This window comes from Euprymna scolopes, chromosome 22, assembly GCF_053919585.1.
Source record: "Euprymna scolopes isolate OS-2025 chromosome 22, ASM5391958v1, whole genome shotgun sequence".
In the NCBI taxonomy this organism is placed as follows: domain Eukaryota; kingdom Metazoa; phylum Mollusca; class Cephalopoda; order Sepiida; family Sepiolidae; genus Euprymna; species Euprymna scolopes.
In genome coordinates, this window is record NC_136503.1 from 3,365,485 (window position 1) to 3,382,347 (window position 16,863).

Consider the following 16,863-nt stretch of genomic DNA (forward strand, 5'->3'; position numbering starts at 1 on the left):
TCAAAACAATTTTTTATTATTTGTAAGTCATTGTCGAGACTTCAAAGATGTAAGATACTTCACGGCCATTTTTTTCTTGTTCTCATGCGACGCTCGCCATTACTTGTTTTTTGAACCGAATAAGCATTTCAAAATAAGTAAAAACACTAAAAACTTATCACGCTGGGTAGAAAAGTAACCTCTCTTGCCTTTGGTAACATTTATTTGTTTTTGACAACTTTTTTTCATGTCTCCGTGGTAAAACAAACCTGAAAGTTTTCAATTCATTCCATACGTGGAGTTGGGGTATGTTAGGAGTACAACACCAACATACATTACTTTTTGGATTTATTTGATTTCTCACGAAAGCAAAATGTGACACAAGGTCGTTTTTAATGTACGTGTGTGTGTGTGTGTGTGTGTGTGTGTGTGTGTGTGTGGATATTCCCCAAAGAGGGGCACTCTGGAAGTAGGCAAAAATAAACAAACAAACGAAACCTTTTTGGCTTGGAACAAAGTGTAGTATCTGTTCTGATGCTACACTTTACCTTTTCTGTCCTCGATCAGTAGAAGAGAAATCCTTCATGACTGAGATAATTTTTATTTTTGTTCCTATCCAGAGTGCCTCTTTTTGGGGAGCTGGATTTTCTCCACATTAAAAACCGACCTTGTGTTTAACTCTGCCCTCGTGGGGAGGCAAGTAAACAAGATTACAATGTAGTATCTGTTCTGATGATGCTACTTTGCTACACCACTTCACCTTTTCTGTTCTCGGTCAATGGAGGAGAAATCCTCCATGACTGAGACAGTTTTATTTTTTGCTCCTATCCCGTGTGCCCCTTTTTGAGGAGCTGGATTTTCCCCACATTAAAAATCGACCTTGTGTCTAATTTTGCTCTCGTGGGGAGGCAAATAAATAGGAGCAACACCAAGGAAACGTTTCATGCGCCACCTGGCGACGCGAATATTTAATAAAGGACAGATAACTCTAGTTTATCGATCTCGACTGACAGAAAAAGTGGGAGTCAACCGTTTAAACGGCACTTTCCGGATGCCAAGTTAACTCTTCGCTAACTCAAGTTGCACATTCTTGCCTTTTTCAAAACAACAAATTGTAGATAAAGTAGATCCCCGCATAATCACTCACAGATAGAATCTGCCTGTAGCACGACACTGGGATATTTACAACATACTTTTTTGGCGGATTTCGTTGAGACATTTTTTTACTGAAAAAAAAAAAAAAAATCGCGATGCATCTTTCTATTCCAGACACACGAGATTTTCAGGATGAAAATGGATCGTCTTATACAGTAAGTATGTGTGTGTGTGTGTGTGTGTGTGTGTGTGTGTATATATATATATATATATATATATATATTATTTGCGACATATTTTAAAAACAAATATGAATACTTTTTTCGTCGACTCTTTCTTGAAAAAATTAAAATTTGATATTATTTCTAAAAAGATACGAATAACGCTAATTAATTTCACCTGTCTTTTATAAAAAAAAAACAATTACGTGGGACAGTGTTTATCTTTGTTTATCTTGAACTTTTCAGCTTTAAGATGACTACTATTAAAACAACATTATCTTAACCAAATTAGTTCTAGTTATTTTATTATTTTTATTATTTTAACAATTTGGTTCGATTAATAATCTAATAATAAAACTATACCATAATAATCAGGTTATATTATTTAATTTTATTTTGGTTAATAACTAATTAAAATGACATTGTTATGAAACTATATGAACTAATTTGGCTAACATAATTTTGTTTTAGTGGAAGTCTTTTTCTTAAACTGAAAAGTTCGAGATAATCAAATCTCTTCCTTTTTTTTTTTTAAAGTTTAGTTTGTTTATTTATTTCCTTAGATGTCAGATTAATTGTTTGCTGATTTGCTGATTCCGAAAACCAAGTTTTCTTTAAATCTATATTTCATAATGAAATCTATAATATATATATATATATATATATATATATATATATATATATATATATATATATATAACTTTTAGTGGTCGTTGTTAGTTTCCCACCTACTTTTTTTCAAGACTTCCGAAAGTAGATCCTCCCCTTTTATTAATATGTTAAACACTTTTTTCTTTTTGACATTTTTGAAGTGGGTTTTTTTTTTCATAATTTTATTTAAAAAATATATATTTTAACAATTTCTGTATGGTATGTCGACTAAATAAAACGTTCCAATTTTTATTTCGTTTTATCCGACGAAACAACTAAGTCTATTTGCATGTGCGAAGTTTGGCACACGTACGTTTTTCTTTTATTGTGAGGAGAATTGAGTTTCACGAAGAACTTTTTTTTTTTTTTTTAAAGAAACTAGAATTTCTCCTGAGGACAGATCAGTTTAAAAAAAAAAAAAGGTGTCCGGCCATAGTCGAGGGTGACCCGAAGACGTCCTTTTCATTAGCTTTACACTGAGGTGTAGGGGGGGTACCACCACTCCTTTCTCAGGAGTACTCCACTTACCCTTGATCCATACTTTAAGGAAACATTAAGTATCAGTTTTTTTTTAAGTTTTTAGTCTTTGGTATGACGTATCGACCCCAACCTTTCGACCCATTACCGAACACTGACATTTTTTTCGTTATCCTCAAACAAATTGGTACTCTTGCATAATTTGACCCGAATTCTCGTGAATTCCCATCAAACATGGATCGGACGAGATCGCCAATCATCGTAGTCAGCCGCGAGCGTTGTTCAAATGTTGAAACGCTAACTCGACTTTTTATTTTATTTAATTTTGTTTTCTGTTATGTTTTTTAGTAATTTTTAAGGTGATATTAAGAGGGAGGGGGCGACTTTTTATTTTCTGATTATTATTTATTTATTATTATTTTTTAATTGAATTTTTGGAAGTTTGATTAGCCAAAGAAAAAGCGCTATCTAAATGGAAGCAGACGATATTCGAATTGGAAGAAAGCGACTAAACCAAAAAAAAAAAAAGAAAAAAAAGCTGACAAATATATTTTCAAACTCGCCAAACAGAAAAATTTCAGCACGGATTAATGAGTACCACCTAAAGAACTTGACGGAACAAGTCTTGAAAATAAAGAAAACAAGAAAAAAAATATGGTTACAAAAAAAAAAAAACAAAAACAAAAAAAAACAAACAAAAAAAGCTTGTGTGCTAGTGTACTACTTACACATAACAATTATACGGTTTAAAAATCTTTTCTTGGAGAAAAAAAACAAACTTTCTGTTGATAAATATTTTGCAAAAAAAAAAAATTAAATACTGAAATGAAAAACATTTTCATTTTTCAAAGTAGTTTTTTTTTTTTTTTTTTGGTTATTTTTGATTATTTGTATTCGTTTGTATTTTTTCGTTTTTTTTTTTTTTTTTTTTTTTTTTTTTTCTTCCATTAGTCTGCGTCTGTTATGACGCTCGGCTGACACCGATAATTGCCGGTCTCGATCCATGCTTGACGGGAATTCACGAGAATTTGGGTCAAATTATGCAAGAGTACCAACAAATTATATTGCCAATTAGAGCGTAAGAAAGGGCTACTATTTAGGAGCGTATTTAACAAGGATTGTTGTAAGATGTACTTCTGTAAGTTGGTACAGTCAGGAAAGCGGGAAACAGGGATAGAATTCCAAAGTTTAGCAGTTTGAGGGAAGAAATTATTAGAATAGGATTTCCAGTATCTAGGGACCTTTACAGTGAAGGGGTGTAATTTTGCTGCTTGTCGGATTAGTCGGGAATGTGTACGCCGAGGTGGTACAAATGCTATGAGTTCATCAGAACACGTTCCAAAATACTTGTAAAACAGGCACAGGGATGCGACATTGCGGCGATGGGACAGAGGTTGGAGATTGGTTGATAGTGTGGGACGTATTTAGATTTTAATTTTTTTTTTTTTCTAAGAGTGACAGAATAGACTCCACCATTATTTTAATCCTTATTTACTCTCATCCTCGCGAGGCAAAATTAGACACTGGATTGGTTTTTAATGTGGGAGAGAAAATACCCACCCCGCCTAAAAAAAAAAAAAAAAAAAAAAAAAAAAAAAAACCGGCTCACTGGATTAAGACAAAAATAAAAATCGCCTCAAACGGGAAGGAAGACCTCTGAGTACACTTGAAAATCGTCTGAAAGAATAGTGATACATTTTAAAGGCAAGTCAGACACAAGGCAATCAAAATTGGTCATCATATGTCTATCCTATTCTTAAATTAACTCATTCGTTCAAGCACAGATATTACATTTTGATCTTAGGCCAGGTCAGCTGGCATTCTCTTGTGGATGAGCGGGAAATCTCAAGCGATAAACGTCTTCACAGTTTTAGAAAGAAGTTAATGCCTGGGAGAATAACCATTTGAGGCACAACAGATACTACACTTTGAAATATTTATTACCTAAAAATAAATATTAACAAAATTAGGCTTCAGGCCAAATTTTGTAGGCCTGAAACGTTAGGAGATTGCAGTTATCCAATGTCCACCCTGTATATGCAATGACCGTGTGTATGCAATTTTTGAAATAAAAATGTTAGGATGGTCACTTGCTTAAAAATAGTGTGTGTGTGTGTGTGTGGACCACTGTATTCATTGCTTATTCAGATTAGCACTTATGGCAGCATTTAAAATTTAAGAAAACACAGAAAAGTCTGTATGATGTCCGTACCAGTTACGGAACGAAGATGAGATATTCTAAAAATCATGTAATTTGATCAAAGTGCTGATGACACCACACTCTATAACAGGCATGACAGGAAAACAAATGAACACATATGTAAAGAAATGGCAGAAACACTAGAGGATGACCTCCAATCTTTAGTGGAATGGGGACAAAAATGGATGGTCACATTCAATACTGCCAAGACTAAACTTGTTTCCTTCAATAATTACAAGAAACCTTCTCTACCACCAATAGCAATGGCCAATGACTCTTTATCTGAAAGTACATCTTTTAAACTCCTTGGCCTAACGTTTACAGGAAACATGAGTTGAAACAATTATATTAAAAGCATTGCCAGGACCTTTAAAGCACATTTAAACCACATTAGTGTTTTATTTATTTAGTATTTGTTTACATTAGTGATCTTTAAAAGAAACATAATTTTATATCACACCGGTCATCTAATATATCCCAATTTTCCAAAAAAATTTCCAAGGCCAGAAATTTGGGGCCTCTTTGGTACACTAGCCCCCATTTGTGTGCTTAAAAATAATAAAAGAAAAATGTCATTTGAGACTGCGCCACTACCATATCAAACAACCAGGAATGAACAGGATAAAAACAAATATGCAACAAACATTACCAGAGATGAGATAAGTTACTCTTCTACCTACCTAGATTTTTTTGTGTTTTAACTTATTTTAAAGCGTTTTAGTTTGAAACAAAAGTAGTGTCTGAGTTAGAATGAAAAAAAGTAGCGATTTCGTTAGTCATTTGGACCCTCAATAATCGCTCAAAAATCGAAAATTAAATAAAATACAGGTAGAAAATTGCACATTCGTGATTTTTTTTTTTAAATTGAATAGCCATTGCATTCACCCGCTTTCTGTTTCTACTACTAAATCGCTACTTTTTTTTTTTTTTTTGATCCTTTTATATCTTCTGTATATTTATTATTTATTTAATATACACATTGAAAATATTCAATTATTTTTATGGAAGTGCGTTGTAGTAACTGCTGTTTGTGTGAAACCAAAGGTACTGATGGATAATCATAAATATGTATAGGTCCATTAAACTGTATATTAATTATTCACAATATAGTTATTTATAGATTTATTTGTATGGATTTTTGATGATTGAAATAATTTTCAAATCATGGTCCAAAGCAATGTTTGTTATGAGTCTTGTAATGCGATCATTTTTTTTTTTTTTTTTTTTTTCCATCCATCCGAACAGAATTTTGTAATCTTTGAGATTAACTTAGGGATTTTATTTGATCCAAATTTAAATTTGCGTGTGTGAAAGACTGAAAGGAAAAACAATTAAACACAGGAAGAAAGTCCTACAAAAGATTGACTGGTTTCGTTCAGATCAACACATTTTGTCAGAAAAAGTAAATAGTTGAAATTAACAAAAAAAGAAAAGGAAGTATGACAATGAAAAAATATGTCGCGCATACGAATAAGTGACGTCAATTCAAAAGGGAAAGCTGGAAAAGAAAATATAGAAACCTGAATGAAATGCAGTAGAAATAAGTTGTGCTTATCTGAGATGGGAGTTTATGGACTGACATGGTATATTGCAATGTTTGAAAGCGATTTTTTTTTTTTTCCAGGTGTTTGGTTAAGGAATCAGTCAAACCTAAGGTTTATATTAAGTGGTTATGAATGAAGTATTAAAGCACTTTCGATGCACTTGTGGCATGAGAGAGAGAATTCAGTGTTGTGGATAGTGTAGGTTGAAATGTCCAAATTGTGGGTAAAACTTTTCCTCAGAATTATGTTTATGTTTGTAAGTACAGATTGATATTTCTGTTCGTCTCGCTGATCTAAAATATCAGACATGAAGTACATTTAATCTTATAGATGTGTCCTTGGTTCTATCAGATTAGGCAGTCGGAAGATATTGACTTCTTGACATAAAATCAATCAAACATTGATGTTATTGTTTTTGTTTTTTGTTTTTTTTGCCCTTTCCTTTTGCAAAACTTGATCATATTTCTGTAAAGTCAACAAACAAAAAGTTTTTTTTTACAAAACAACCAAACCAAACATCACCAATAAATATTTGAAGATATAAACAACTTGAAACATTTCCAAAATTACTCAATTTGACATAAAATAATCAAAAAAAAGGGTTGATATGCCATAAAATAATAAACAAAAAAAAAATCTTTCATTTGCACCACATTTTTTTTTTTTTTTTTACACAAATAGTTACGTAAGTACTAAAGACATCCTGTTTCATATCTTTGTTCTTGTTTTGCCATTTTTCAATAAATTTCAAATCTTCACCTTTTTCTGAAAACTCTTTTTATCCAAATGAAACTGGTCAATTTCTGCAGTTAATTTACATGTTAAACTGATTCCCCATTCTAGATTCTAAAATATTTATTTATTTATTTTCCCATCAAGTTTTTCAGGGTGTTCATATACAATCGCTTTAAAAAGTAGAATCTCTTTTTTTTTTTTTTTTTTTTTTTTTTTTAGTTGACGGATGGAGATAATTTAATCCACAATAATATTTATAAGTTCTAATAATAAAAATTTTTTTTTTAACTTTCATAGGTCCTGGGTATGACCGTAAAAGACATCCAGTTGTGATGCCCTATTTGAAGGTTGTGTGGAATATGTTGCCTGTTAAGGCATTTAGTGCTGTTAGATCAGGCTTTCTGAAGAGACTGGATTCCTGAACAAAAATGCACCAAACGTTAATGTTATTGTCTTTTGGATTTTTTTTTTTCTTTTCACAAAACTACGTTCCTGTTCTGTAAAATCAAAAACAAAAACAATTTTTTTTTTCTACAAAACAATCAAACCAAATTCCATGAATAAATATTTGACGATATAAAGAACTTCAAGAATAAAAACTATTAGATCGAACGCCCTTTTTGGGACCTTGTGTAAGAGGGAGACTATCAGTTGCTGCTCTAGTTCAGTTGGTTGGTTGTTTTTGTTTTACGGCATATCAACCCTTTTTGGTTTATTTAATGCCGAATCCAAAGATTTTGAAGAAAAAATTTTTCATAGAATATATTTGTTGTTTTCAAGTCGGTTTCTATTTAACCCATAGTTGGGACCCTAACAGGTACTACGACTCTGGGTCAGAGTGGACCTGGGAGCAATGGCAATTAAAGGGTGGCTCCACACTCCCCAAAGCCCACAAACTGAGGCCTCATCACTGGATATAGTTTAAGGCCATATCCAGGACCAACTAGTTCAGATGTGGTAACAATACTCCATCCGAGGGCAAATGGTGACTTTGTAGAGATATAAGATACTGAAAGTTGTGAGAAGTTTTCTAGCAAGGTAGAGGGAGCCCATCTTCCTTGCATCAACCTTAACAGCATCTTCTATGTATTTATTTCAATTCATGTTAGGTGTGAATGTTAGGTCGAGGAGTTTGAATGTTGGACTCTTAGGTACGCTGCTATAAGCCATAGCAATCGGTAGTTGAAAACGTTTGTGATAATTGTTAAAGGGAATTTTTAATGCATCGAAAATCAAGCTTCTCTCCTTTCATCATAATCGCTCTGACCTCCATCACGTTCCAATTGAAATGAATGCCACTCGTCTTGGGGAAGCTCCATGTCTTGACAAGCTTCTTGGACTGACCTTTAGTCTTGATCTGAAATGGAACTGTTGTCAAGATTGCTGGAAAAATGGTCGGATCACTCTAATGCTCCAGTAGATATCACACTGTTAATGCGATCCTCTATCTGTATAAGAGCCAAGTATACCCTAAAAATGGATTACTGTTGCCACATCTTTTTTTTTTTTTTTTTTTTATAAGGTAGTCACCACTTATGAAGGCCCGGAAGCCACTCGGGGATCTGGGAAGGAGCTGTTCAGCTTGCCCTATCCCGCTTTGATAAAGTTCAAAACCGGCTTCGAAACCTAGTAGGTGGAGCCCTTTTCTCTTCTGCACATAATAGATGTTGCAAGCCTGTCTCTGCTCTATTGTTATTTTCATGGAAAATGCTCGTTGAGCTCCAATCTATGATCCCCCTTCCAAACTTTCACAAAAAAACACTCGACTAGCTGCAACTACTATGTATATCTAAACACAGATTCCATAAACAAAGCTTCTTCTTCAAAACTACTCGTCTGTAGAACATTGTTTTGCTGGCCTGCTTCCCGGATGAATACAACATTGTAGCCTTCAAATCTAATGTAAACAAGTTCTTGTTGAGCCATTCCCATAAATAATCAAATTCTACCCAATTTACATCTTTAACGGTTACTACACTACCACCTTATATTCATTAACCCTTATCCTCGAGTGGCTTTCAGGCCTTAAGTGGTGACTCCCAAGTAGAAAAAAAAAAAACAAAAAAAGGAAAGAAATAAGTGATACAATAATAGAAAAGAATATGCCATATGCTGATGTATGAACGAGCAAGTTTTTGTTTCGTCGTTTCAAACTGTTTTTAATGTTCTTTCATTTTTTTGGCACTTCTCCGTTTATGAACCCACGATTTTCACAAAGTTACTCGGGTGTGCCCGGCAGATGACAGGAATAACCAGAAACAGTCAATAAGTAGTTTTCTGGATGTTAGGATATTATTTTTCCAATGTATTTATGAATTTCAGTGGTTGTCGCAATTCTTAACATGGAGGGGGGTAACAATTTTTTTTTTTTTTTGTAATAAGGCTTGTTGGTCATTTCCGGTTCTTCCCATCATCTGTTGGGCACACCCGAGTAACTTTGTGGACATCGTGGGTTGATTAAATGCAGAAGTACCCATTTTTTTTTTTTTTTTTTTTTTTTTTTTAACTAAAACATGGTTTTTAAAAAAATATATAAGTTAATTGGTATTAATGTTGAAACCCATTTCACTAAATAATTTGTGTGACTTCAATAGGAATTCACCAAAATGATGCATTAATTGTTGAAAAGCCGGTTGTATTTACAGCATGAGTGAATGCCTGGAATCTGGTCAACAAAATATTAAAAACTGTTTCCAATCCCAAATTATCTCAACTGTGAGGAGTATTTCTAACCATAGGTAGTCCAGGGAGTAAATCTAGTGTTGTGGTGATTGCAGATTGAAAAATGAACAGTGTAAAAATGAAAGGATTCAGTGCTGAACATTTCTCTTGCCTGGACAGAAGCGAGGCATTATTTCCCTCCAAGTCTCTGTCTTCAGGTTTTGTCTGGCATGTTTCGATTGAGCATATTCCTTAACCTATCACAATGTCCACTTTTCTTCCCTCTCCTATCTAGACTCTTGTCTCTGTCTCTTTTTCCTTGATAGAACGTAGGTTTTTTTCTGCCTCCCTTTTTCAGTGGTCTCATTTTCGGTTATATAGACGAACAATATTATTAGAGAAAATCTTTAACAAAGCAAAGCTTATCAATATTAAAAAGAGCAAAAAAATATATAGGTACTACCCTTCCGAGTTATCCTTGTACGTACTTTTAATTATTTTTTTTACCATATCATCCTATCCCTTCATTCTCATTTCATATCTGTCCTGGATATGACCTTAAACTATATCCGATAGTGAGGCCCCAGCTTGCGGGCTTTGGGGAGTGTGGAGCCACCCCTTAATTGCCATTGCTCCCAGGCCCACTCTGCCCTGGAATTGTAGTACCTGTTAGAATCCTAACTATGGGTTAAATATCTGGGCAGGAGCTGCCAAAAACAGCCTATCATGCCTTGACAGAGTACAAAATAGACTTCGTGGTTTAGTGGGGGATGCCCTTTTCTCTACCCTGCAATCTCTCTCCCACAGAAGAGACGTTGCGAGCCTATCCTTGTTTTATCGTTATTTTCATGGCAGGTGCTCGTCTGAACTCCAATCCCTGGTCCCCCCTCGCCAATCTTTCACGAAAAACACCCGTCTAGCTGAATCCACTGTGAAAAATTTCTCCCACTCTATATCTGTTCCTAAATCAAAACGCGGATTCCATGAACAAAGCTTCTTTCTTAGAACTGCACGCCTGTGGAACTCTGTTCCGTCTGCCTGCTTCCCTCCGGACTACAACTTGGATATCTTCAAGTCCAATGTTAACAAATTCCTAATGAACCGCCCCCCTAATTAAACACTTCATAAAATCTCCACACTAAGGTAATGTACTTGCAATAACCCTTATCCCTGAGTGGCTTCCGGGCCTTGATAAGTGGTGATCACTGTGTAAAAAAAAAAAAAAAATAGAAACCGACTTGAAAAAAAAAAAGCAAATATATTCTATGAAAAAAATTTTCTTCAAAATCACTGGATTCGGCATTAAATAACCTGAAAAGGGTTGATATGCCGTAAAACAAAAACAACCAACCAATCATTTCATCTCTAAATGTTATTAAGCCAGTTTTTCTGTATTTGCATGTTGTATAATTTTCGCTCTTCTCTTTTTTTAACTTAGAAAATGCCATAACCTAAAGAGTTTTTTTTTCTTGATTTTCCCCTTTACCTTTTCTTATTGTCCTGATTATATGATAAAGTTATATATAACTTTTATTCCTCATCTTTCATTTAATATATTTTATATATATGCCCATTGTAGGTGGGCAACCAGTGCATTTTTTTTTTCTTCTTCAATGAAGTCAGATTCTTTGATCTTATCAGTCAGGATTTCGTTTATTGTGTTGCTTCACTTTTCAACCTTTCAGCAATGCTAGCAAAATAGCAACACCTTCTCTTCTGCCACAAACCCTTTTAATCCTTTTAGTTTTTTTTTTTTTTTTTTTTTAGTTGTTGCATATTCAGGTCTTTCTTATCAAGGCCTGATGGCTGACCCTAGTTGGCCTCTGTTGTGGCTGTCATATTAAAAATAGCAGCAGGCCTATCCACTGAAAAATGATGTCACGCTTGAAGTCCAAACAAGTAAGACCTGTTGAACAGTCAAGTAATGAAACATGGAATTTCGATATGGTATATAATAAGTGTTTCCTGCTGCCTCCAATAAATTCTATCGGGGGGGGGGGGGCGCAAAAATGAAAGTAGATTCTCCGGGCAGCCTGCTAGTATATATAAAATTAATACGCTAATTGATATGGTAGGATTTAGCTATGCCTAAAAACTAACTGATATATCGTATGATGATTTTTGACGAATCCTATGAAGTTTCCTATTTTTTTTTCTATTTCTGAGAATTTTATTTGATAATATTTCTTTTTTTTTTTCCTTTTCTTGCCTCCTCTGTGTTTCTAAGTGATTGAAGTTACATTAAAATTACAATAGTAAAAATAACCTCCCCCCCCTTTTTTTTTTCGCTAATTCATATATGTTTAGGGTAGTCTAAAAGTCTTGTGAACCCTTAACAAAACAAAAACAAAAAAAAACAAAAAGCAAGAATCATAGAAGAATAAGTGATACAGCAATACAAGGCACCTGTTTTGAATTCATTTTGTTCAATTTATAAATAATACTAGTGGATGCAGCGGCACCCGGGTTTGCCCAGTTATAAAATACAGTTAAATATTATAATTTAATCGTCAATAAAAAAAACAAACTTGGGTGCCATCTTGTGTTATTAAAAGAAAAGAAAAAAAAACATGGTGAGTGAGCATAAGAAAGTTGAGAATTTAAAAAAATATGAAAGTTAAAAGAAAAAAAAATGCTGCATGCTGGTTGTGAACTTGCAAAAGTTAAGTTTGTAAGTGAACAGCTCTCGATTGGACATCACTGATATCATGTTGCAAATTTTGTTTGCGAATGCACGGTTAACACATGACATCGAAACCAAGATTTTTACCTAATTCCCTTTCAAACAAAACTACATTTCTACATGAAATAATTGACGAGTTTTTCTAATTTTTTCATATTATGTGTCCGAGAAATCGCTCTTTCTAACGATACCAGGTTTGTGTCAATTTGATGCGGATGACAAAATGTCTTAGTGGACATAACAACACACAGACGGTTGATACTAGACTAGCATGAATACCCGGTGTTGCCTAAATCAATATGAAGTTCGGTTTGGACACACCTGCTTTACTAAGGATGTTGAGCACTTTCATAGATACCCCCACAACAATTTAAAAAATAAAAGAACGGAGAAAATTATGAAAATGTAATCACCCCCCCCCAAAAATAAAGAAATACATAATCACCTTCCCACTAAATATTTCGGCAGAAGGGTTATGTAGCGAGGAAGCTATTCTCCGGATCATGGACTGGATAAAAAAACTCCCTTCTCCTCAAGAACAGTTAAATGAACCAAAGCAACTTTTCTTTCAATCAAAATACCAGAGAGTACCGGCGCGACTGAAAAAGAAAAAAAACAAAAAATAAACAGGCTCAAACATAACTCGAAAAAGAGGAAGACGGCAAAAAGTTTCCGGCAAACTTGTTGTATTCATGAGGTTGAAAAATAAGCATTGTAAACAGTTTTAGTTTGATATGCATGCGTAACTTGCAAAAAATGCGATGCAAAAAACCCCTCCCCTTCCAAAAAATAGTGGTCTCATTAATCACCACAGAATTAATCTTTTTGACATATTATGCATCCGAGGCATTGCTTTTTTAGATAGTACCGAATGCAGCTCACTAAAGTTTTTAGCAGACATACAAACACACATATTTTCTTTTATATAATAGACTAGTGGCGGTACCCAGCATTGCCTGGGTGTTTAGAGGTGTAAAAGGGGGGAAAAAAAGTGTTAGTAGTCAGGCAGACTCGAACCTGTGATGCGAAGGCGGAAAAGAAAGTGAAAGAAAACGTGACGTCTTACCGCTATGCTACAAAGCCATAGGAAGTGAAAAACGTTCAAATTTAGCGATGTCAATCAAAAAGTTGACTTGATAAGTGAATGAGTTAACACAGGTGCAAAGATAAATGTTGGCTGAAGGCCCGTTCAGCTTTCTACCGTTTCATTTATTTGTTTCCCCACAATGTTGGGGAAAACCAGCTCCCACAAAAAGGGAGTGTCCAAATGAATAGCAATTGTCTGATATGAGGGGTTTCTGGACATCTCTGCAGAAAAGCCAGGAAGCTGCCTTCGCTTTCGATTAGTTTCACTTTTATATGAAAAACACAAACATGCAAGAGGGTGGGATAGCATGAATTTTGTAAAAGTCGACCAAAATAAATGTAGAGACGACGTCCGTTCGCAAATCGTAGATATTATGATCTAGGGAGTATATAAAAAAAATATTATGATCTAGGGAGTATATAAAAAGTTCTAAAAAATAGTACCCCCCCCTCCTGAAAAAAGCCTTTCTTAGACATACAAAAACGCATGCATCACTTTTGCCTTTTATATATATTGACTAGCATGGATACCCAGCGTTGCCTGGGTGGGCTTGAAGTTTGGATATGCACAGCTGCTATACTAAGGATATTGAGTACTTTAATCAATACCCCCACAACAATTTCAAAAATTAAAGAATGGACCCCCCCCTCCCCAAAAAAGAAGTACAGGATAACTTAAGGGATACAAAGAGAAGTGTTTTTGTTGCTTGTGTGCTGGAAAAAAATAAATGAATCAAAACAAGTTTTCTTTTAATCAAAATTGCAGCGAGTGTGCATGCGGTCGCAAAAAAAAAAAAAATAATTAGCCGTGGTAGTCAGGTTTGAACCTGAAACGGAAAGAAGGGAAAAAGTTACTGGCAAATGCTTTTACCCACAGGATCATGATTGCTTATGACGTCATGATGTTAAAAATAATGTTTTTAAACAGTTCTAGTGGATTACGCGTGCGTCACTTGCAAAAAACGCGACATGAAAACATCCCCCCCTTCCAAAAAGTGATCTAGTTAACCACCACAAAATCTTTTTTTTTTCTTCTAATTTTCACATATGTATCTGAGGGGTTAGTCTTTCACATGGTATCAGTTTTAACCTGGTTCAAATGTTGCTGACGAAAGTTTTTAGTAGATATACAAACACACACTTTCCTTTACATAATAGAAGATAAAAAAGAAACAGACCAAAATAGGAACAGTGATAGTAAATAAAAAATATATAAAAAATAAATAGTAAATAAAAAATATATAAAAAATAAATAGTAAATAAAAAATATATAAAAAATAAATAGTAAAAAAAAATATAAAAAATAAATAGTAAATAAAAATATAAAAATAAATAGTAAATAAAAAAATATAAAAATAAATAGTAAATAAAAAAATATAAAAATAAATAGTAAATAAAAATATAAAAATAAATAGTAAATAAAAAATATATAAAAAATAAATAGTAAAAAAAAATATAAAAAATAAATAGTAAATAAAAATATAAAAATAAATAGTAAATAAAAAAATATAAAAATAAATAGTAAATAAAAAAATATAAAAATAAATAGTAAATAAAAAAATATAAAAATAAATAGTAAATAAAAATATAAAAATAAATAGTAAATAAAAAAATATAAAAATAAATAGTAAATAAAAAAATATAAAAATAAATAGTAAATAAAAAAAATATAAAAATAAATAGTAAATAAAAAAATATAAAAATAAATAGTAAATAAAAAATATAAAAATAAATAGTAAATAAAAAATATAAAAATAAATAGTAAATAAAAAATATTAAAAAAATAAATACTAAATAAAAAAATAAATCGTAAATAAAAAATATAAAAAATAAGTAGTAAATAAAAAATATAAAAATAAATAGTAAATAAAAAATATAAAAAATAAATAGTAAATAAAAAATATAAAAATAAATAGTAAATAAAAATATAAAAATAAATAGTAAATAAAAAATATTAAAATAAATAGTAAATAAAAAAATATAAAAAATAAATAGTAAATAAAAAAATATAAAAAATAAATAGTAAATAAAAAAATATAAAAAATAAATAGTAAATAAAAATATAAAAAAATAAATAGTAAATAAAAAAATATAAAAAAATAAATAGTAAATAAAAAAATATAAAAAAATAAATAGTAAATAAAAAAATATAAAAAATAAATAGTAAATGAAAAAATATAAAAAATAAATAGTAAAAAAAAATATAAAAAATAAATAGTAAATAAAAAAATATAAAAAATAAATAGTAAAAAAAAAATATAAAAAATAAATAGTAAATAAAAAAATATAAAAAATAAATAGTAAATAAAAAAATATAAAAAATAAATAGTAAATAAAAAAATATAAAAAATAAATAGTAAATAAAAAAATATAAAAAATAAATAGTAAAAAAAAATATAAAAATAAATAGTAAATAAAAAAATATAAAAAATAAATAGTAAATAAAAAAATATAAAAAATAAATAGTAAATAAAAAAATATAAAAAATAAATAGTAAAAATAAAAATATAAAAATAAATAGTAAATAAAAAAATATAAAAAATAAATAGTAAATAAAAAAATATAAAAAATAAATAGTAAATAAAAAATATAAAAATAAATAGTAAAAAAAAAATATAAAAAATAAATAGTAAAAAAAAAATATAAAAAATAAATAGTAAATAAAAAAATATAAAAAATAAATAGTAAATAAAAAAATATAAAAAATAAATAGTAAATAAAAAAATATAAAAAATAAATAGTAAAAAAAAATATAAAAAATAAATAGTAAAAAAAAATATAAAAATAAATAGTAAATAAAAAAATATAAAAAATAAATAGTAAATAAAAAAATATAAAAAATAAATAGTAAATAAAAAAATATAAAAAATAAATAGTAAATAAAAAAATATAAAAAATAAATAGTAAAAAAAAATATTAAAATAAATAGTAAATAAAAAAATATAAAAAATAAATAGTAAATAAAAAAATATAAAAAATAAATAGTAAATAAAAATATAAAAAAATAAATAGTAAATAAAAAAATATAAAAAAATAAATAGTAAATAAAAAAATATAAAAAAATAAATAGTAAATAAAAAAATATAAAAAATAAATAGTAAATGAAAAAATATAAAAAATAAATAGTAAAAAAAAATATAAAAATAAATAGTAAATAAAAAAATATAAAAAATAAATAGTAAATAAAAAAATATAAAAAATAAATAGTAAATAAAAAAATATAAAAAATAAATAGTAAATAAAAAAATATAAAAAATAAATAGTAAATAAAAAATATAAAAAATAAATAGTAAATAAAAAAATATAAAAAATAAATAGTAAATAAAAAAATATAAAAAATAAATAGTAAATAAAAAAATATAAAAAATAAATAGTAAATAAAAAAATATAAAAAATAAATAGTAAAAAAAAATATAAAAAATAAATAGTAAATAAAAATATAAAAATAAATAGTAAATAAAAATATAAAAATAAATAGTAAATAAAAAATATAAAAAAATAAATAGTAAATAAAAAATATAAAAAAATAAA

At 30.1% G+C, this 16,863-nt stretch overlaps 1 protein-coding gene across 2 annotated transcripts in view; it reads left to right on the plus strand.

Moving 5' to 3' along the window:
- Positions 1 to 959: 959 nt before the first annotated feature.
- LOC145243849 (sorting nexin-17-like) overlaps positions 960 to 16,863 on the plus strand; it is a 169,557-nt gene continuing 153,653 nt past the window's right edge. For both annotated transcript variants that reach the window (XM_080106879.1, XM_080106880.1), the window contains exon 1: positions 960 to 1,289. In XM_080106879.1, coding sequence (XP_079963005.1) covers positions 1,230 to 1,289 — 60 coding nt within the window. In that variant the 5' untranslated portion in view covers positions 960 to 1,229. The remainder of the gene's footprint in view (positions 1,290 to 16,863) is intronic.